The sequence below is a fragment of the Carcharodon carcharias genome, chromosome 12, assembly GCF_017639515.1.
Source record: "Carcharodon carcharias isolate sCarCar2 chromosome 12, sCarCar2.pri, whole genome shotgun sequence".
Classification (NCBI taxonomy): domain Eukaryota; kingdom Metazoa; phylum Chordata; class Chondrichthyes; order Lamniformes; family Lamnidae; genus Carcharodon; species Carcharodon carcharias.
Genome location: NC_054478.1, coordinates 145631251 through 145655088, shown reverse-complemented (window position 1 = coordinate 145655088; position 23838 = coordinate 145631251). Strand labels below are relative to the sequence as shown.

General features: G+C 41.7%; 1 protein-coding gene across 13 annotated transcripts in view; it reads left to right on the top strand.

The window, feature by feature from the left end:
* hdac4 (histone deacetylase 4) overlaps nt 1-23838 on the top strand; it is a 454869-nt gene that overhangs the window by 247081 nt on the left and 183950 nt on the right. For all 13 annotated transcript variants that reach the window (XM_041201590.1, XM_041201589.1, XM_041201588.1 and 10 more), the window contains one exon: nt 17412-17562. In XM_041201590.1, coding sequence (XP_041057524.1) covers nt 17412-17562 — 151 coding nt within the window. The remainder of the gene's footprint in view (nt 1-17411; nt 17563-23838) is intronic.

The following is a 23838-nucleotide window of genomic DNA, read 5'->3' as shown; positions in this document are numbered from 1 at the left end:
TTTCCCCAGATTGACAGCTGCTTCTTTGTTCCCCATGACTTGAGTTATCTCAGGGTCATGTCAGGAAGATATAATAATTTTCATGATATTGGAATTTATTGTAAAGTAGAGTAATAGTGGTGTCTGTGCCTATGTCTGTGTGTATGTCTGGGTGTGTGTGATTTAATTAAATTAAAGGTAGCTGGCCTGAAGGCTTTGGTTTATCAGAAGATAAGCTAGGTTTGAAATGTTATGTAGATAAACATGGGGGTAGTTTTAAAATGTAAGGTGTAAAGGGAACATTTACATTTTAAATAAACCAGATTAGCTTGAATTCAAAGGAGGGGTGAAATGTTTCACCTAGCCAGGAGAAGTTAAACAGTGTGTTTATTTTTCCCAAAGTTTACTGGTAAACTTGGTACTATGAGAGATTTTTATTATTAGAAAGGTAAAGTCCAAAGACATAGTGAAACAATGAGAATTTGCATTCAATGGGGAAAATATGTATAAAGGAGAGAAGGCTCTGTGCGTTCTAAGATCAAAAACAAGTGTGAAAAGCCTCCAGCATCTAAGCCTCAAGCTGCTGCCTACAAAGAACTGAAATTAAGAAAACTCGCCCTGAACAATCCAATTCAAAGTATCGGGTTTCTTTGCTTGGGTCTTTTAAGATCTGTGTGTCTGATTGTTGCCTTAACGAAAGTGTAACTGGGAGTTAACTCCTGAATCCCCTAGTTAATTTATCACCATAGTAATTTGTAGATCTATGTGTTTACTTAAAATCATCTCTTCTATTAATAAAGGTTTAATTTAGTTTTGTAAGAAACCTATAAAGCTTGGTGGTCTTATTACTACTGAATTCAAGGCATGCATCTCAAAATTTATACAAATTGCAAAACAGTTGTGGCAGTTGTTTCAAGTTTTCCGTTGGGATTTGAGAAGCTCAGCATTTACCATTAGCTGTGCCATAACAGTCAGAAAAAGACAATATAACCAGGTTTCCTCCTCTTTTTTTCATTTTTTTAATTTGTTGGTATTACACAAGCTGACAACAGAAATGTTCCAGACATTCAAGGGTCAGAGGAATTTTTGTAGTTGGGCTCATCTAATTCTGGCTTCTTGTGCATTACCAATTGTAAGCGCTCTACCATTGGTGGCCGTGCCTTCAGCTGCTTCAGCCCTAAAGTCAGGAATTCCCTCCCTAATCTCTCTCCCTCACTTTCCTTCTTTATGACACTTCTTAAAGCCTACCTCTTTGGTCAAACTTTTGGTCAGCTGATCTAGTATCTCCTTATGTGGTGTAGTGCACTATCTTATTTTTATAATGCTCCTGTGAAGCCCCTTGGGACTTTTTTTGTGTTAAAGGTGCTATATAAATAATTTGTTGTTGTTGCTTAATCAGAAGCCAAAGTAGTCCAGTGAGCACAGAGGCAATCAATGACCTGGATTTGGTCTGTGTTAGGATATGGGCAGCAGAGTTTGGATTATTTCAAATTTGTGAACAGTAAAATGCGAGAGATCAGCCAGGAGTGTGTTAGAATCCAAACCTGCGACCTCTATCACCGAAGGATAAGGGCAGCAGATTCATGGGAGCACCATCACCTGCAAGTTCCCCTCCAAGCCACACACCATATTAACTTGGAACTAAATCGTCTTTCCATCCTGGAACTCCCTCCCTAACAGTACTGTTGAGGTTCCTACAACATATGGACTGCAGCGGTTCAACAATTAGCGATGGGCAATAAATGCTAGCCTTGACAGTGATGCCTGCACCCCATGAACAAATAAATAAAAAGAAAGGAATAGTTGAGTCTAGAGGTAACAAAAGCTTGGATGAGAGTTTCAGCAGTGGATGAGCTAGGACAGGAGTAGAGTCAGGCAATCGTAACCAAGTTGGAAATGGGTTGTTTTATCGATGGCATGGAATTCTGGTGGGAAGCTCATCCGTGTCAGATATGACACTAGTTAGGTGAACAGTCTGGTTCAGCCTCTGACAGTTACCAGGGGTTGGAGTAAGTAACTATGGGACCAAGTTTCTGGAGGAACCTAAAGGCAGCAACTTTGGCCTTCCTAATATTAAATTGAAGGAAATTTCTTCTCTTCCAATACTGATGTTGGATGAGCAGTTTGACGGTTTAGAGACCCTGGAGGAGTCAAGAGAGGTGATGAGTTAAAGCTGGGTTTTGGCAGCATACATATGGAAACTGAGATGTTTTTGGAAGACATCGCCAAAGGGGCAACATTTAGGTGAGAAAAAGGAGGCGACAAAGGATGGATGATTGGGGCACACCAGAGATAACCGTTCTGGATTGGGAAAAGAAGCTATTGCATGGGATTCTTCAGCTACAATTAAATAATTATTAAATAATTATAATTAAATACAATTAGAATCAGGTGAGTGCGTTCCCACTTAGCGAGGTGTTGGAGGAGGATTGTGTGGTAAGCTGTGTCAAAGGCTGCAGACTAGTCAAGCAGGATGAAGAGGAACAGTTTACCTTTGTCAAAGCCACGTAGGATGTTATTTGTAACTTTGATAAGAGCCTTTTTTGGTACTCTGGCAGGGTGGAAACGTGTTCCCAGGCAATCAAGCATGGAGTTCCAGGAAAGATGTTTGGGAGACAACACGTTCAAGAATTTTGTGGAGGAAAGGGAGATTGGAGCAGGGATGGTAATTTGCAAAGGTGGCGGGGTCAAGAATCACTTTTTTGAGGAGACAGGTGATTACAGATTTGAAGGAGAGGAGGACAGCACCTGACAAGAGAGAACCATTCTCAATAAGGGGAGATGATGGCATAGTGGTGTTTTCACTGGACTAGTATTCCAGAGAAAAACAAAAATACCTGGAAAAATTCAGTAGGTCTGACAGCATCAGCGGAGAGGAATATAGTTAACATTTCGAGTCCGAATGACTCTTCATCAGAGCTAAGGAAAAGAGGTGAAAGATAAGCTGGTTTAAAGGGGGGGCGGTGGGACAGGTAGAGCTGGATAGAGGGCCAGTGATAGGTGGAGATTGCCAAAAGATATCATAGACAAAAGGACAAAGAGGTGTTGATGATGGTGATATTAGCTAAGAAATGTGCTAATGGCGACATTAAGGGTAGAAAGCAGGACGAGTAAGGTACAGATAGCCCGGGTGGGGTGGGGGGAAGGGATCGAAATAGTCTAAAAGGTAGAGATAAAACAATGGATGGAAATACATTTAAAAATAATGGAAATAGGTGGGAAAAGAAAAATATATTTAAAAAAGGGGGATCGGAAAGGGAGTGGGGATGGAGGAGAGAGTTCATGATCTAAAGTTGTTGAACTCAATATTCAGTCCGGAAGGCTGTAAAGTGCCTAGTCGGAAGATGAGGTGCTGTTCTTCCAGTTTGCGTTGAGCTTCACTGGAACATTGCAGCAGGCCAAGGACGGACATGTGGGCATGAGAGCAGGGTGGAATGTTGAAATGGCAAGCGACAGGGAATTCTGGGTCATGCTTGTGGACAGACCGAAGGTGTTCCATCCATTGTTTTCGATCCCTTCTCCCCACCCCACCCCCACTAGGGCTATCTGTACCTTGCGCATCCTGCTTTCAACCCTTAATGGCACCATTACCCCATTTCTTAGCTAATATCACCACCGTCAACACCTTCTTTGTCCTTTTATCTGTGACATCTTCTGGTTATCTCCACCTATCACTGGCCCTCTATCCAGCTCTACCTGTCCCACCCCCACTTAAACCAGCTTATATTTCACCTCTTCTATTTTTCCTTAGTTCTGATGAAGAGTCATTCGGACTCGAAATGTTAACTGTATTCCTCTCCGCAGATGCTGTCAGACCTACTGAATTTTTCCAGATATATTTGGTTTTGATTTTAATTTCCAGCATCCACGGTTTTTTGCTTTTATCTTAGTATTCCAGCGACCCAGGGTAATGCTCTGTGTTCAAATTCCACTACGGCAGATGGTGAAATTTGAATTCAATAAAAAAAAATTTGGAATTAAAAGTCTGATGATGATCATGAAACCATTGCCGATTGTCGTAAAAAACCCATCTGGTTCACAAATGTCTTTTAGGGAAGGAATCTGCAGTCTTTATTTGGCCTGGCCTACATGTGACTCTAGACCCACAGCAATGTGGTTGATTCTTAAATGCCCCCAGAACAAGAGCAATTCGGGATGGGCAATAAATGCTAGCCTAGCCACAGACGCCCACACGAATAAAAAAAATGAACGAGTAAAGAAAAAAAAATTAGCTAACGTGAGGACAAGGAAGGGCACTTGGGTTAATAGACTTGCAAAGAGCAATCATGAAGGAAGGTACAAAAACCTGTCTTCATGAAGGAAGATACAAAAAACTCCAGAGAACCTAGGGACGAGCAAATGACAAACTGAAAGAAATTAGTATCAGTAAAAAAGTAGTACTGGAGAAATTAATGGGACTGCAAGTTGATAAATCCCCTGGACTTATCTACAGCCCAGTGTTGACAGAGTTGGTTGTAGAGATGGTGGGTACATTGGTGGTCGTCTTCCAAAATTCTGCAGATTCTGGAATGGTTCCTGCAGATTAGAAGGTAGCAAATGTAATCCCACTATTAAAGAAAGGGGAGAGAGAGAAAATGGTGAACTACAGACCTGTTAGCCTGACATCAATCAGTAGGAGGAAAAATGTTAGAATCTATTGTAAAGGATGTGATAACTCGACACTTGGAAAATAACGGTAGAATTGGGCAGAGTCAATATGGATTTTTGAAAGGAAAATCATGTTTGACAAACCTGTTGGTGTTTTTTGCGGGTGTAATTTCTTCTTATCGTGTCCACAGACAGTCTGTACATGGCCCAGCCAGAACTGGACACATTTTTGCGACTTGTTGTTAAATTTGGCAAGATCTGTAACAGTGCAGGGTTCCTCTAGCGATAGGCATTGCGGGAGATGTTGCATAGTCTGTGGCTCAGTTCCACATTCACAAGTTGTTGGGCTGGTTGTATATCCCCATTTGCTTCGTGACACCTTTGAACGACCTACACCAATCCTAAGTCAGTTAAGGCACTTCCAGGTTGCCCAGTTGCAATTAGCTCCTGGGGGAAGGCTTTCATCCGGTAGAATTTCCATCACTGGGGGTTGTTCGAGACTGGCGAGCCGGTCTTTCCACAAAGTGATGCGGGCTTCAGATGGGGTTGATTGTAATGGAACAACACTGTTCATGAAGCTCTTCCTTGACTTTAGGCGGCTGGGTGTAGGCGTATGACCATGTAGAAGGTGCCTCTCATCTGATGTTTGACGGAGTCACTCTTTCTTGCTGGTTACCGTTCTTCTTATATCAGGGGGAGCGATACTCTTCAGGATATATAGGCTGTTGGTGTTTGTTGCTTTAAACAACCTGTGATAAGTTGGCAGCTTGCATTCAGAGCGGCATCCATCTTCTTAGTATGAGTAGATCTTTCCCATGCAGGGCAGACGTACTCAGCAGTGGAATAGCAAAGAGCAAGTGCACTGGTTCGCACTGTTTTCGAGCGTGCTCCCCATTTTGTGTTAGTGAGCTTATTCAGGATGTTGTTTCATGCGCTCACTTTTGCCTTTGTCTTTTCGATGTGTTTCTTGAAGGTGAGGCATCTGTCAAGGGTGACTCCTAAGTAGATAGGGTGCTTGCAATGCGTCAGTGTTGCTCCACACCAGGTTTCTTTAAGCTGGCATTTAGCTTCATGGTTTCTGAGGTGGAATGCACAAACTTGCGTCTTTGATGGGTTTGCGCGAAGGTGGTTTTCTTCATAGTAGGGTGTTAGTCCCTCCAAGGCCTCAGAAAGCGTTTTCCCCATGGTGTTAAAATCAGTGCTTTGGGCAGTGACATATAAGTCATCAGCATATATAAAACGACGTGTGACACCGTCTATAGGTTGGTCATTTGTATAGATGTACAGCAACGGTGCACACACGCTTTCCTGAGGAAGACCATTCTTCTGAATACGCCACCTGCTGTGCTTTCCACCTAGTTCAACATAGAACCAGTGATTCGGAAGCATGCTTTCTAACAGCTCTGTTAAGTGAATATCCTTTGTCATCTCTAGGATCTTGCAGAGGAGACGTCTATGGTTCATTGTATCTTTTGCTGCTGACAGGTCTACAGAAACAGCACCTGTTACCATCCCTTGCTCAAAACCATCTTAGATATGTTGTGTGAGGTTATGTTGTGTGAGGTTGAGCAGTGAGCTTGTTGTTGATTTGCCGGGGCAGAAACCTGCTTTCTCTGGAATGATCTTCTCGTCTACAGTTTGTGCTATCCTATTGAGTATCAGGCGTTCAGACAGCTTATTGGTGTGGCAAAGCAGTGAAATTGGCCGAAAACTCCTAAGATCTGAGGGATCTTTTCCGGGCTTTAATAGTGCTATTATATGTGCCTTCTGCCAAATATTAGGTATCTTGTGTATTGCCAGGCAGTGGTTGAACAATTGTAGTAGCCATTTCTTTGCTTGCTGTCCAAAATGCCTTATCTGCTCTGTTGCTATGTTGTCAAGACCAATTGCTTTCCTGTGTTTTAGACTAGATATACCAGTTTCCAGTTCTTCCATGGTAAATGGTCCAGTGAAGCCAGGGTCATCGCTGTACTTCTTCCTATCTAGTTGTTCTCTTGGTTGTTTCTTGTTGATTTTTCCATTTAGGAGCAACTGGTGTGCAACTTGGTTAGCAGACACATTTGGATGTTGGGCAGCTTTCTTGGGATCGCCTCCAAGTTTGCATATGAGACACCTTGCCTTCTTGCAGTTTTTTGTAAGATCTGTTGTCTCTATCAAGGTGTTCCAGGTGTTTTAACGCTCTTGAGAGATACTTAACATCACCCTCTCACCGGTAGATATTGTTTCCTCTGAGATGGGGTCAGATTCAAACATTGAGACGTACTCCCAGTAGAGTTCAGCATTCTCCTTGGTGAGACCGGAGATGTCGTGTGCTGTACAACCTCGGGGGATCTTTTTTCTGGACAGCTTTTGCAAACAAGTTATAGTGCTCAGGTAATAGTTTAATGTATTTAACCTTGCAGTCAATTACTCATATGAACCCGTTCCACTCAGCCTTCTTGAAGTTGAAGCACCTTTTGAATGGTACGATGGTTGGTAACACTGCTGCATTTACCTGGATACCAATAGGATGGTGTTGTGTCTGTGGTATTGGGTGTAACGAGCAGTATGGATAAGGGAGAACAAGTGGGTGTGGTGTATTTGGATTTTCAGAAGGCTTTTAATAAAGTCCCACACAGGAGGTTAGTAAGCAAAATTAGAGCACATGGGATTGGGGGTAATATACTAGCAGGATTAAGAATTGGTTAAGGGACAGAAAACAGAGTAGAATCAAACAGATCGTTCTCAGGTTGGCAGGCTGTGACCATTGGTGCACATCAAGGATCAATGCTTGTGTCCCAGTTATTCACAATCTGCTTCAATGATTTGGATGTGGAGACCAAATGTAATATTTACAAGTTTGCTTATGACACAAAATTAGATGGAATTTTACTTTATTCATTCATGGAATGTGGATACTGCTGGCTAGCCCAGCATCTTTTATTGCCTATTCCTAATTGCCCTTGAGAAGGTGGTGATGGGCTGCCTTCTTGAACTGCTGGGGTCCATGTGTGTAGGTACAGCCACGGTCAGAAGTGTGGTTGAAGACTCTTCACTTGCCTGGATGAGTGCAGCTCCAAACACACTCAAGAGGCTTGACACCATCCAGGACAAAGCCTGCTTGATTGGCACCCCATCCCTAAACATTCATCCCGCCTCCTCCCCGCACTGTATCACAGTGTCAGCAGTGTGTACCTTCTACAAGATGCACTGCAGGAACTCACCAAGCCTTCTTGGACAGCGCCTTCCAAACCCACAACCACTGCCATCTAGAAGGACAAGGGCAGCAGACACATGGGAACATCGCCACTTGGAAGTTCCCCTCCAAGCCACTCACCAGCCTGACTTGGAAATATATCACTGTTCCTTTACTGTTGCTGGGTCAAAATCCTGGAATTCTGTCCCTGACAGCACTGAGGTGTACTTACACCACATAGACTGCAGTGGTTCAAAGAGGCAGCTCACAACTGCTTTCTCAAGGGCATTTAGGGATGGGCAATAAATGCTGACCTAGCCAGGAACACCCACATCCCATGAATGAACTGGGGGGAGGGGGGTCTAGAACCGTGGGACACAGCCATTTAGGACTGAGGTGAGGAGGAACTTCTTCACGCAGAGGATGGTGAATCTTTGGAACCCTCTACCCCAGAAGGCTGTGGAAGCTCAGTCATTTGAGTATATTCAAGGCAGAGATGGATAGATTTCTAGATATTAAACAAGGAATATGGGGTTAGAGCAAGAAAATGGCACTGAGGTAGAAGATCAGCCATGATGTAGAATGGCGAAGCAGTCTTAAGGGGTTGAATGGCTAAGATGAACTCTGACAGAGCATGAGGTGAGTGGGAGAGAAACTAGAAAAAAGTGCAAGGACAAGAGGGGAGGTATTAGAGGAAGCTCGGCTCCACGGACTAGGGGATGCAATGGAAACAGAGGAAGCTGATTGGGTGATCTCAATCATAGACAAAGAAATCCACAAAACTCCTTGCAGTTGCTGAAAGTGAGAGTAAAGGGGAAAGGGATTTAGGAAGACAATTTGCAGTATAGAAGAGAAGCTGTAAGTAATCGTATTTAATTGTGTTTTTTTAAACTCAATAATCATAGCCGGAGAATCTTCTGCATTAACTTCTCCCATTCCTGCTCTGTTAACCTCTGAAGACCCCCTAGGAACTATACTTGATCCCCTTCTATTTCCCATTTACATGCTACCCTCAATAGTATCATCCATAAACACAATAGGTTCCACATGTCTGCACTCAACTTTATATAGCCACCACCTCCTTGGACACCTTCACTGCCTCTGATATGTCACACTGCTTGTCTCATGTTTTAATCAACACAAATTACAATTGTGCAATCGTTAAAAAATGAAAGGTGGAAACCCAGCTATTTTGTATTTTTCCCTGACCTTCAGATAAGCTGGGAATGTTGTTAAGTTACGGAGAAGAGCGAAGCAGCTACAAATCGCGAGAAACTTTGAGAGTATTGGGCTGTAATTGCCTTCAGAACTTATGGAAATTTCTCTGTCTGGAAGTATACAAGCAGTAGCCTTAAAGGCTGGGTGATGTACTATGTGTGCTTCAAGAATCAGAACACTTTTTTATACTTAAGGGATGTGGACGTTGCTGGCAAGGCCAGCCTTTATTCCCTATCCCTAATTGTCCTTGAGAAGGTGGTGGTGAGCTACCTTTTTGAACAGCTGCAGGCAGTGACGTAGTGGTATTGTCACTGAAAGAGTCCTCCAGATTCCAGGGTAACACTTTGGGGAACCAGGTTCGAATCCCACCACGGCAGATGGTGAAATTTGAATTCAATAAAAAAAGTTAAAGGTCTAATGAGGACCATGAAACCATTGTTGATTGTTGTAAAAACTCACCTGGTTCACTAATGTCCTTTAGGGAAGGAAATCTGCCGTCCTTACCTGGCCTACATGTGACTCCAGACCCACAGCAATGCAGTTGACTCTGAAATGCCCTAGCAAGCCACTCAGTTCACAAGGGCAATTAGGGGTAGGCAATAAATACTGGCCCAGCCAGTGACACCCATAAATGAATAATAAAAAAAACCCCACAATATCAGTATACCACAATGATAAAATTTTGTGTTGCATTCAGAAAATCACAACTAACAACACAGGATTAGTGGTTTAATTTTCCATGAGCAGCTATGGTCATTCTAGAATGACCATCAGCATGCTGATATGTGTACAATCAAAGGTTCATGGTAGATATGCTGAAAAGCAGGTCTATATTACTGTTCCATATCCTTAAAACTGACTGAATGATTCTAGACACCTTTTGCATTTTTTTTACTAATCCCTTAAAGGATGGCTTCAGTTAAAGGCTTGCTATTTATAATGAATAACGTTAATTTGAAAAAATAAAGATGACCAATAACGTATAGGTGGAAAATTACAAAAATGAACAAGGAAGAAATGGATGAAAAAGATAAAGATGAACAAAAAAAAATTAATACAAAACAAAAAATCTAAATGCAAGAAGGAGAAGTAAAGATGTTGTTTGACATCTCTATTCCTAATCGATATTTGATTAACCTCCATCCCTGCCTGTATCTCAACTGATAGTAATTAGGTTGAACTGCTAATTAGAGAGAATTTCCGCCTAAAGTATATTGCTCCACCCATCTATTTAACTTCAAAATATAAGTAGAAGTCACCTACGTTTTCTGAGAAATTTCAATTTACTGTTTTGATCTCACCTCATCACTTGTGCCAGGGAGTAACCCTTATGCCAATTATGGGTGTGACCGTTGGTGATGATAACAATGCAACAGTAATGCATACAATTGAAATTCTGCCAAACGTTCAACAAGTATTGCTACCAAAGTTAAACCACAAATACCTGGAGTGGTTTCAAATCAAACTGTCAGCAAAGAGTTAGCTTTACATATCTCTAATAACCCAATAACAATGAAGTTGAGGACATGAAGTGTACTTTAAAACAATAGAAGAGGCACTGGAGGACTGTGTAGTATAGAGTAAGTTCAGTATTGCACATTCTGAAGGGTCATGAGGACTCGAAACGTCAACTCTTTTCTTCTCCGCCGATGCTGCCAGACCTGCTTGAGTTTTTCCAGGTAATTCTGTTTTTGTTCTGCTATTCATATATTAGGGAAGGATAACCTGCATATTTTTAATGAAATCCTCTTGTTCAGCCTCCTTTGAAAGAGCCATTATTTTAGTCTTCTCTTACCTCTAACTCTGTAATTTTGTCTTGTCCCTTGAAACTTTGCCCTAGCACTAATAACAACAGAGTCTTTCACTATTTGGGTTCCTCATTAAGCTTTCCCGCTTCTTCAAAAAATCTTCTCAGGACTCATCTCTTCAAACATGCTTTTGATCACCCTACTTGAACTCCTGCTTTGTGGCTATATTAATTTTCCTTACGCTTCTGAAGTGTCTTGTGATATTCTTTATATTAAAGGTATTATAGAAATGCAAAGAGTTATAAGAGCATTGTGTAGTATCCATATACTTGGGTCTCATTTTGGAAAAATTTTGTTTTATGGTATTTGAATTTTATCAGTTTTTTAATTTTTGAGCAATAATAGAGGAAGCCGACAAAAATGGTGCTTTTAGAAAATAGTTTCTGCCTGTGTAAAGTCTCTCAACATGGCAGCCCTACCCTCAAGTATAGAATTACTTTTGAAGGGAAGATTTATGAAATCATCTATGACTGAGCATTCCCCTTTCCTATATCAAAATATGTACTAGCAAAAATAATTCTGATGTGTTTTATCAAATTTCTAAGTCTCATTGCATGGAGGCAACAATAATGTCCTTACTGCAAAGCCACTTTATTACGTCGCTGATAATAAATGACCATTGATAAATGAATGATCTTCCTTCCATCATATGGTCAGAAGTGGGGCTGTTCGCTGATGATTGCACATGATTGCAAAATGTTCAGCATCATTCGCGATGACTCCGATATTGAAGCAGTCCATGTCCAAATGCAGCAAGACTTGGGCTGACAAGTGGCAAGTAATATTCGTGCCAAGCAATGGCCATCTCCAAAAGAGAATCTAACCATCGCCCCTTGACATAATGGCATTGCCATTACTATATCTCCCACTATGGGATTACCATTGACCAAAAACTGAACTGTACTAGGCATATAAATACTGTGACTAAAAGAGCAGGTCAGAGGCTGAGAATTCTATGGAGAGTAACTTGCCTCCTGGCTCCTCAAAGCCTGTCCACCATCTACAAGGCACAAGTCAAGAATGTGATGGGATACTCTCCACTTGCCAGAATGAGTGCAGCTCCAACAAGAAGCTTGACACCATCCAGGACAAAGCAGCCCACTTGATTGGCACTCCACTTGATTGGCACTCCATCCACAAACATTCACTCTCTCCACCACCAATGCACAGTGGCAGCAGTGTGTACCATCTACAAGATGCACTGCAGAAACTCACCAAGGTTCCTTAGATAGCACCATCCAAACCCATGACCGCTACCATCTAGAAGGACAAGGGCAGCAGACACATGGAAACATCATCCTCTGGAAGTTTCCCTCCAAGCCACTCACCATTGTGACTTGGAAATATATCACTGTTCCTTCACTGTTGCTGGGAGCTCCCTTACTAACAGCACTGTGGGTGTACCTATACCACATGTACTGCAGCAGGTCAAGAACACAGTTGCTGCTGCCTTCTCAAGGGCAACTAGGGGATCGGCAATAAATGCTAGCCTAGCTTTGGCCCACATCCCATAAAAAAAAAAGTCTTGAAGTGACCTGAATCTTGAAACACTCTCCACCAAGTCATAAGCTTGATGATCACCGCTTGCCTGGATTGAAGCACCTGCAAGAAAACTTAAGGAAGTTTGGCATCATCCAAGACAGTGCAGTCCATTTAACTGACAAACCTGTCACTGACTTCAATATCCACCTGCCCACTCTCGCTATAGTATGTATCACATAACTAGGGAAGTATGGAGGGCTTTAAACCATATGAGGGGCGAGGGATCAGGCTTGGGTGGATGTAGCAAATCAAGCGGTAGAGTCAAGGCAGGAGAGCAAAATAGTAATATGAAAAATGAAGGTCAGTGAGTGGCAGGAAGGTGCAGAGAGAAAGAACATAATGCATCAACAGTTAAGACTAGATGTTACAAAGATAACAAAAAGACAAAATGGTAGGCCCTGTATCTGAACGTGCCTAGCATTCATAAAGTAAATTAATAGTGTGCATTGAAGTAAATAAATATGATCTGATAGCAATTATAGAGGTGTGGCTGCCACGACAAGGATTGGATCCTGAATGTTGAGAGGTACATGATATTTAAGAATCGGAAGCTAGGTAAAGGCAGAAGGGTAGCGCTGTTAATCAAAGATGGCATTAGTGCAATAGTTAGAGATGACCTTGGTTTAGGAGATCAGAATGTAGAATCGGTTTGGGTGGAGTTGAGGGATAATAGGGGGGAAAAGTCACTAGCGGGAGTAGTCTACAGGCCCCCTAACAGTAACTGCAAAGTAGAAGAAAGTATTCAAGAAGAAATTGGATGCATGTTATAAAGGGACTGTGATAATCATGTGTGATTTTAATCTACATATAAGCTGAGAAAATCAGATTGGCAGCGGTAGCCTGGATGAGGAGATCTTAGAATGCCTTCGAGATTGTTTCTTAGAGCAGCATGTTCAGGGACCAACCAGAGAGCAGGTTATATTCGACTTGGTATCGTGTAATGTGACAGGATTAATTAATGACCTCAGAGTAAAGGCACTCCTAGGTAGCAGCGACCACAATATGATTGAATTTGCATCAGTTTGAAAGGGAGAAGACTGGATCTAAGACTAGTATCTTAAACTTAAATAAGGTCAACTATGTGGGCATGAAATCTGAGCTAACTGAAGTAAACTGGGATACTAGGCTAAAGGATAGATCAATAGAGAAGCAGTGGCAGACATTAAAGGGGATATTTCAGAATATTCAGAATAAGTATATTCCTATCAAAAGAAAAATTCTAACGGGAGGACCACCATCTGTGGTTAACTAAAGTTAAGGACAGCATCAAACGTAAGGAAAGAGCATATAACTGCACAAAGCTAAATGGCAGGACACGTGATTGGTCAGAATATAAAGAACTGCAGAGAATGACTATAAGTTAGACAATGAGAGGAGGCTAGCTATAAATATAAAAATGGATAGCAAGATATTCTGCAGTTATTTAAAAAGGAAAAGAGTAAGTAAAGTGTGTGTTGGTCCTCTAGCGAGTGGCCGTGGGAAGCTAATAGATAATAAGGAAATGGTGGAAGATATGAACAAATATTTTGCTTTTGCATTCACTATAGGGGATACAAAAAACATGTCAGTAATAGCTGTAAATCAGGAGGTAAAAGGGAGAGAGGAACTTGGTGAAATTATATTCACGAAACGGTACTGAGCAAAACTAATGGCTGTGGGCTGACAAGTCTCCGGGCCCTGATGGACAACATCCTAGGGTCTTAAAAGGTGGCTAATGAGGTAGTAGATGCGCTGATTTAGTTTTCCAGAATCCCCTAGATTCTGGAAAGGTTCCATCAGAGTGGAAAGTAGCAAATATAACCCCGTTATTCAAGAAGGGAGGGAGGCAGAACACAGGAAATTATAAGCCAGTTAACTTGATGTCTGTCATGGGAAGGTGTTAGAATTGATCATTAAGGAGGCTATAGCTATGCACTTAGAAAAACTCAAGGTAATCGGGAAGAGTCAGCCATGGTTTTCTGAAAGGGAAATCATGTTTAACCAATTTAGTTGAGTTTTTTTTTGAAGGAGTAACGTGTGCTGTGGATAAAGGAGCGCCTGTAGACGTACTGTACTTGGATTTCCAGAAGGCATTTGATAAGATGCCACAACAAAGGTTATTGCAAAAAATAAAAGCACATGGTCTAGGGGGTAACATATTAGCATGGATAAAAGATTGGTTGGCTGGCAGAAAATAGAGTATGCGTAAATGGATCTTTTTTGATTGGCAAGATGTGATGAGTGGAGTCCCATAGGGGTCTGTGCTTGGGCCTCAACATTTTTACAACTTATATCAATGACAGATGAGGGGAGTGAAGGCATGGTAGCTAAATTTGCAGATGACAGAAAGATAGGTAGGAAAGTATTTTGTGAAGAAGACGTAAGGAGGTTGCAGACAGATATAGATAGGTTGAACGAGTGGGCAAAGGTCTGGCAAATGTGAAGCTGCTCACTTTCGCAGGAAGGATGAAAAAACAGAGTATTACTTAAATGGAGAACAACTGCAACATTCCGAAGTGCACCAGGTGTTCTAGTACATGTGTCACAAAAAGTTAGTATGCAGGTACAGCAAGTAATTAAGAAGGCTAATGGAATGCAACCCTTTATTACGAGAGGTATTGAACATATAAGTGAGGATGTTATGCTTCCATTATACAGGGCATTGGTGAGACCACATCTTGAATACTATGTGCAGTTTTGGTCTCCTTGGTTAACGAAGGATGTAAATGCGTTGTAGACGTTTCAGAGGAGGCTTACTAGATTGATACCTGGAATGAGTGGGTTGTCTTGTAAGGAAAGGTTGGACAGACTGGACTTGTTTCCACTGGAATTTAGAAGAGTGAGGGGTGATTTGATTGAAGTATATAAGATCCTGAATGGCCTTGACAAGGTGGGTATGGAAAGGGTGTTTCCTCTTGTGTGAGAGTCCAGAACTAGAGGGCACTGTTTTAAAATTAGGGGTTGCCCTTTTAGGACAGAGATGAGAAATTTTTTCTGAGGGTTGTGCAACTTTGGAACTCTGCCTCGGAAGGTGATGGAGGTCAATGAAGGCAGAGGTAGATAGATTCTTGTTAGGCAGGGAATCAAAGGTTATTGGGAGTAGATGGAAATTTGTCATTTGAAACACAAGCCGATCAGCCATGATCCTATTGAATGGCGGAGCAGGCTAGAGGAGCTGAATGGCCTACTCCTATTTCTTATGTCCTTATGTACTATCTATAAGATACCAAGCTTATTGTAGTAGTACTGTAGCCACATAAGTTCTATCATTGAGAACTAGAGCAGCAAAGTAATGGGCCTGGCAATACGTGTCACACATCACCCTAACTTGGGCGTATGCCACTTCCTTCATTATCACTGGATCCCAGTCTTAAAAATTCACTCCCAACGCCATCAGGAGCACTATTAGCAGAAAGCCGCACCATTAGTGGGACTTCTGAGAGAAGTCCCACTACTATCTACTCAGGGTAACTAGTGTTATGGTATGGCCAATGGTAAATGCCAAGCTGCCCAAATCCTAGAGGGAAACTTGAAACTGCTACCAAAATGGTTTTTGCAATTTGTATAGTATGAAGGTTCTGAAATCAGAAAATTATGTCCCTGACTCCTTGTGATGATTTTATAATAAACGGTTATTAAAAGAAAATAGAGAAAAAAACCACAATTACACTTAAACACAAGAATGGCTTCACACAGTAAACATTACTTTAAAACAAAATCTTAACTTAATTATGCTCAGATCTAACCCACCCTTTTTCTGTTCAATCTACAAATCTACAAATCCTTGTAGATTTCAAAATCTATAGAATTCCAGTAATTTTTACCACCCAGTGCCTTTTTATCCTTGGGGTATCCTCTGAGGCTGACAGCAACTGGTTCTTCAGGTCTGCCTTGTTCACACTGTCTTCAGGGAGTTCTGACCAGCTATCCTGCTGTCTTCTGGGAAATCTGAACAGCGCCCCCCAGAAAAAGACTTCAGAATTTCCTTAAATGCATTCCTTCCCTTTGATAGCTCTGTTGTCTCAATCAGTCTCTTCAGAAATGCTTTCTTCTCAGACTTGATTAGACTCTTCTTAGGGTAGGTTTTTTTTAAAAAAAACTTATCTTTACCTACTTCCTTACACCTTTTTATTACAACCTGCATATATCCTCCTTTGAACTAAAACAACTTAATTCAAAACTACTACTGTTATTGTTTTATGTAAAACTCTGACTGAAGTTCCTCTTGGTTCATTAACATATCAAAACCTCATCTTACTGTTGGTTTTTGACTCTTGTAGTCACTCTGGCTGTTATTCTAATTACCATATTTACCACCACCCCCCCCCCCCATTCCAATTACCATATTTACACCCCCAACAGCCTGCAGTACATAAGGAATGTGACAGAGTTATTAACAGAAGAAAAATATTACAATTTTTTGTTTTCTTGACACTAGGATTAAGCAGTAAGAATGGCTTTGCTAGCATTGCATACATTCTGAGAACAGAAAATGAGCTACTTTTTAAAACAAGTTTACTTTATACTGAGTTAAGAGCTGGCGCATCGCTGCTTGGATCACCCAAGCCAATTCAAAGTCCTAACCACCCCCATCCCTCCACCTTTGCTTTTGTTTCCATATCTTAGGGATTCTCTCCATTAGCGATTTCATAGGACGGAGGCAACCAACCTGACAGGTTGCCCGTGTGAAAAAGCAAAGGTCTTTGTTTTCCATATAGCTCATTGATGTCTGCTGGAGCGCCCTGGTACAGTCCGTTGCCCACTGTATTACTGAACCAAAAATTGGCAAGAGCAGAAATGACTGTTCACATCTGTGAATGGTCATTATTCTCTACTGACATACCCAGCGCTGCTCAATATTGGTACAAATAGGCAGAGTGTGCACTGTACGTCAGAGGACCCCGATTTGCATTTTGCACAAGGATGCCTGCCTGAAGCAGGTTGCTCATCTCAGTATGTTAACTGGAAAGTAAAAGCTGTCATAAATTTTACAGTTGCAATGGGCTTGGTACAAAGCTTTGTGTTGGGAATGCAGGAAGGATTCAGTTATTACATGATTGATGTGTAGACAGCTGCTTACTCTCCCTTTTGTGTTTTTTAAGCACCAACAGGACTTGCTTGCATTGAAGCACCAACAAGAAATTTTGGAACAGCAGCGTAAACTGGAGCAGCATCGTCAGGAACAGGAGATGGAGAAACAACACAGAGAGCAAAAACTACTGCTGCTAAAGAATAAAGAGAAAGGAAAAGAAAGTAAGAGATGCCAGCGTCCTTATAAATCATTTATCCTGTAATTAACCTGTAGGACAAATGTTAGACATCAGCTAAACGCTGATAGTAATGACTAGCAAACTATATTGTAAAAAGAGCTTCATTGATTTCAATATAGTTAGAGTTGCAAGCTTAAAATCCTGTCTCTAAAATATTTAGATATGATTAATTATCTGGAACGTTATTGGAAGTTAATTTGTTATTCCTGGTTCAGCTATATGTATGCTGCAGCGCATTGTGTTCTTTGCAGTTGTCATGCCCTTTACCCCACCAGTGAATTGATGCTGTGGATGTAGCATTGATGATGTTGATAAACTAGATTAGTAGTTTTATCAGAGTATTTTATAAATACCATCCTTATTACAATCTACTCAGTTGTTACAAAAAGCAAACTTACATTAGTGTTGAGAGTGGAGATCGGTAACTTCAACTCCCAACAGACATCAGCTTTTGTGCATGTGTAGAAAGTTAGTGGGCTGCACATGCAGAGATCGGCATTTTTACCTCCTTTGGGCCCCGCACACCTATGACAGAAGGAAAACAGCGCGAAAACCCGGTCGGGTAAATGGGAGCAGAGCGCCATCGAGAAGAAGGACAGGGGACAGGGAGAAGTCTCAAAGGGGAGAGAGGACAGGGAGAGGTTCCAAACAAACTCTCCCAGAGAGGGGACAGAAAAAGGTCTTGGTTCACTAAAAAGAGAGGAGTAGAGAAACGGGAGAAGGGCTGCAGGGAGCAGACGTTAAGTGAAGAAGGCAGCCAAATGTTGGTGACACTGTGCTGCAGGGCATTGGAGCAAAGGTACCCCTTTGGAGCAGGAGTGTTCTACTCGGTGTGACCGAAGAGCTGAAATTGTGCTTGTGAGTTGGTGTTTGGATGCATTCTTGGGAATCCAGGGGAACAGAATTTCTGGAAACGAGATTGAAACCCTGCGAGGCGGGCTGTCGTTGGCGCTATCTTGTTGAAGTGACTTTTGCAGAGAATTCCAAGGTGACATCTTTGAGGGTGAAGATTGGCATCCCTCATGAGAGAAACAGACAGAGTTTAAATGAGGCTGACTCACGGTGCTTATTGACTTCTGGGTGGGTTGTTCAGAAACACATGGGTTGCATTTGCCATTTATTATGCCGTTTGGTGTGTTTAACCACCGCTTGCCTGTTAATTTACATATACCTCATATTAACCCTGAGTATAAGATGGATATTGTAAATTGTTTTATCTTTCTGACCTTGTATAGTAAAATTTATTATTTTTTGTTCAAATCCCGAGGAATCTTGTGGCTTTATTCACTGAGTAAATGTCTTAACTCTCAAATTTGTCTAAACAAAACATTACTGGTCCCCAACTGGATTTTGCCAATGGGGTCTGGCCAAGGATCATAACATAAATTGGGGGCTCTTGCGGGATTTGGAATCCACAGACAAATACGAGTGCTGGTACTTGCCGATAAGGTTGATGAGATTTCCACGGTGAATTTTACTATACTGATTGAAAAGCAGAATCAACTTTGTTGATTGCCACGACTTTTCTGGAGAGGGACAATTTATTCCTGGGCGATTTGCAACAATTAACCAAGGCTACGTTAATTGCATTAGCAGAAGAGTTGGAGCTAAAACCAGGGACTAAGAAAGCAGAAATAATTGAGGTAATAGCACAACATTTGGGATTTGAAGAAGAGAAAGTTAATCCAGATGGCAATTCAGTTGCTTTAGCTAGAATTCAGTTGCGGATGAAGCAGCTTGAGACAGAAAGAGATCGAGAAAGCAGAAACTCGAACTTGAAAAAGAAATGTAAAAGCTCATATTGGGGAAAAGAAATGGAAATGCAAAATCTCAAACTTCAACTCGAGAGAAAAGTTAGCAACGCGGGGTGGAGAAAAAAATAAAATGGAAAAGAAATAGAAATGTGAAAACTTGAGCTCGAGTTTCAAAGAGAGATGGAAATCAGACATCATGAACTGGCTAGAGAACAGCTTAGGTTACAGGGTGAAAGAGAGTCTAGTGGTTTGGATGAGGAATCGAGTTCCATTCTGAGCTTTGATATAACAAAAGAGTCTTCACCTATAGCCTACATTCGCTGAAGACGGAGTCGGAAGATATTTTATCTCGTTTGAAAAGGTGGCTACAAAGCTGAAGTGGCCAAAGGAAACATGGACTCTCATTTTGCAAAGTGTTTTTTGTTGGGAAGGCTATGGATGTGTATTCCAGCCTTTTGGAAGAACAATCCTCAGATTATGAGGTAGCTAAAACTGCAGTACTTAATACTCATGAGTTTGTCCCTGAAACATGTCAGTTCAAATTTAGGACTGTAAGGAAAAGACCAAATGAAACTTTTGTAGAATTTGCTAGGGAGAAAAAATGTTGTGCAATCGATGGTTTTGATTACTGTAGTTAGAACAAAATTTTGAGAATGTGAGAGAGCTAATGATACTGGAAGCATTTCAAAACAGCACCCCAACAGCAAATTGGTCACACCTGGAAGACTATAAGGTTTCTAAAGTATGGGAAGCAGTGGTATGATATATCACGTAGGCAACTGGGGGGAAGGAGATGTCCATATGTAAACCCACAGGGAAGCTGGAGAAACAGAATCTAGCTTTATGGAGAAGGCAGAAGTTGTTCCAGTCAAGGAAAATGATACTGTAGAGGATTAAAGGGATGCAGATAAACTGGTATGCTTTTATTTCCATAAGACAGGGCATCTTAAAGCCCATTGTTGGAAGCTGACTGGTAAGCCAGTGGCAATAATAGGAAAGCTTAAGGAGTCTTCAGAGAAGACAGTACCATTATAGGGAACGGATGTTTCAAGTGACAGGAATTTCCACAGAGAAAGCTGCACCAGAAAGTGAAGCTTGTGAGAACCCCATTGCTATTAATGTTTTTAGAGTAGGAATATATAGTACTAAAATGATTACGAGGGATTTATATTGGATTGGGAAGCCACTCTATTTTTGTTCAAGAAAGAGCCTAGAAAAATTGTTATCCTGAGAAATACTGATTTGGCTCAGAGCTTATTGTAAGCAAAGGATTTGGATCGATCTTCAGAAAGTTTGCTGCATCAGAATGTGTTAATACAGGGTGTTGATGGGAAGGTTGTGCCTTACCCATTGCATAAAGTAAATTCAAATTGTGCTCTGATGAAGGGGCCTTGTGTGGTTGGAGTTGTTTGAAAATTACCTATTATAAATATAGACTTTATTCTGGGCAATGATATAATGGGCAGTATGGTTTTTCACAATCCTGAAATTATTCCTGTGAATAAAGGCCTATAGCTCCAGGGTAGTGTATCTTGGGGTGGGGGGGGCAGGTACCCCAAAGATGCACTGGAGAACCCTTCCTCCCCCAACCCAGATGTTCTCAGGTAAGGATTGCACGGCGATTGCCCAGTAAGTTCAAACTTCTGATGGACAATTGCCCTGCACTGGGCCCCAACCAAAAATGCGATTTAAATTGCAAACTTTGAATGGTTCCGATTGTCTTACAGCAATAGTTACCCAGAAAAATTTAGAAGAATTGAAAGCACTTATAGCTTCTGAGTAACTATTGCACTGACCTCCCCCAATGTCCCCGCCCTCCCCAACTGCAGCCCCTGTCCGACTGTAAACCCCCCCCCTGTTCTGTCCCTGGACCACCTGACCCCATATCCCAATCCTGCCCACTTATCTTACACACTTACCTTCTCCTTGGCTTCTTGGTGGCTAGACCTTTAAACTCAGCTGCTTTACGGCAGCTAGTGCCATAAAAAAGGGGGCATGGCTTGCTTATCTTCGACTGAGGTGCCCTCAGCTGTAGGCCTCGGGAACCCGCTGTACTGAAGTGATCTCACCTGGCCTGAGTCAGAAAGTTGAGCGAGATAGGAGCGGCTGGGTTTCAAGGTAAGTAATTATGAGCAGAGTGGCAATCCGACTCATTTGCCACTTTTCCAGAAGTTAGTGCCCAATAACTCCTTGCCCAAGTGTGATCCAGTTGAGCAAAGAACTGATTCAAGTAACAATGCTGATGTATCCACCTCAGTAATGGACATTACAGAAGCAACAGAAGTGCCCACAGAATTGAAAAGTAAAAATTTTCAACAGAAAGCACTATGACTACAAAGTGACCCAGAAAGGTCAATGGCAGCAGAGACCAAATTACTAGTTAAAAGCAAAATATTGCAGATGCTGGAAATCTGAAATAAAACCAGAAAGTGCTAGAAAACCTCAGGAGGTCTGGCAGCATTGCAGAGAGAGGAAAAGAGTTAAAGTTTCGAGTCCGTATGCACCTTCAGTGCTCTGAAGAATCATACAGAACTGTTAACTCTATATCTTCACAGTTGCTGCCAGACCTCCTGAATTTTTCCAGCATCTTCTGTTTACAAGTGAACTGGATTACAAGTGCTTGCCAGTTTTGAGAGACAGTTCAGAAGCCAGAATCAAGTCAAGTGGACAGTCGCAAAAGACCATTTAAAATCCGGAGAGTATTGGGATGCTGTGGTTTATGAATTGTGTGAAACGCTCAGAGTATTGGAAAGAAAAATAAAAGTCCAGAACGAGGAAGCAGTTGACATTGCTCGGGAATAATTAAAGAAGACCCATTTGGAAAGGGATCAGGTGAAACTGCAAGATCTTTAAAATGTTAAAAGATCATACCAAGGAGAAACACCAAATACTTTTGCATGAACATGAAAAGCACCTCAATACCATCCTCGAAACGGCTAAAAGAGATTACGATTAGAGGAGAAATGAGTTGTTGGTGCACAAAGAAATCATTTTGACCATATTGTCTTAAAATGAGAATTTACCATGTTCAACGTAGGAAAATGAGCTTAAAGATGGAATTATGCCTACAGCTAATGAAAATGGTAACAATTAGGCTTGGATAGGGAAGGCAATGTGATATTGTTGCTCAGCTAGTAATCCAGAAACCCAGGGTAATGCCCTGGGTTCGAATCCCACCACAGCAGATGGTGGAATTTGGATTCATTAAAAATCTGGAAGTAAAAGTCTAATGATAAAATCATTGTTGATTGCTGTAAAAAAACTCGTTTGGTTCACTAATACCCTTTAGGGAAGGAAACCTGCAGACCTACATATGACTCCGGACCCACAGCAATGAGATTGTCTCTTAGGTGTTCTCTGAACAAGGGCAATTAGGGATGGACAATAAATGCTGCCCTGCCCAGTGACGCCCACATCACATGAATGAATTAAAAAAAGCTTAAATGAAACATCCTTTGAGTTAAAGAATGGGCCTAAGAAAAAAAAAACGCAAGCTCTGTGTTGTGATTGTTCTATGATGTTTGAAACCTGCTAATCCTACATGTACTGGCTTTTGTTTTGGTTAAGTGTTTGTAACTTTATAATACAAGATGTGTAATTGTGCAACAAAATGAAAAGTTTATCTGTGTAGCATGTAATAAGTTATTTGTTAGAAGTTTGTGATAAGTACTTGTTGCGAAGAAATTGTAATGCCGTTGTAAATAAACGTTCGCTGTAGTGAAGCCCCCCTCCCAACAAGGGGAAAGGTGTTACGAGACCAAACTTACCTCGATGTTGAGAGTGGAGATCAGGAACTTCGACTCCCAATGGACTTTGTAATTGGGGGGTGTGCTGCACGTGCACAGCTTGGCCTTTTTACATTCTTTGGGCCCAGTGTGCCTGTGCCAGGAGAAAAAAAAAGTGTGAAAGCCCAGGTCAGTTGACTGGGAATGGAGCATCATCGGGAACAGTCCTCGGCAGGGGAATGGGAGAGTTCCTAAAGGGGAGAGGGGACAGGAAGAGTTCCCAAAAGAGGGGGCAGGAAAAGGTTCCAGTTCAGTTAAAAAGAGAGGGGCAGAGAAATAGGCTCCAAACAGGAAAAGGGGAGCAGACTTTAGGTGAAGAAGGCAGCCGAATGTTGGTGACTCCGTGCTGTGACCCACTGAAGCAAAGGTACCCCTTTGGAGCAGTAGTTCTGCTCAGCGCGGCCGAGGAGCTGAAATTGTGCTTGTGAGTTGATGCTTGAGTACATACTCGGGAATTCAGGAGAACGGAATCTCAGGACACGAGACTGAAATGCTGCGAAGAGGGGCGTTGTTGATGCTGCCTGAGTTGGAGCAACTTTTGGAGAGAATTCCAAGGGGACATCTTTGTAAGTGAAGATTGGAAACTCTCATGTGAGAGAGAGAGATAGAAAGAGATTGACTCTGTGCTTACTGGGTGAGTTGTTGAGAGATCCATGGACTCTTGTCTTGGTCACACCTGCCATCTATTGTGCAGGGTGGTTTGTAGAGTGTTTTATCTTT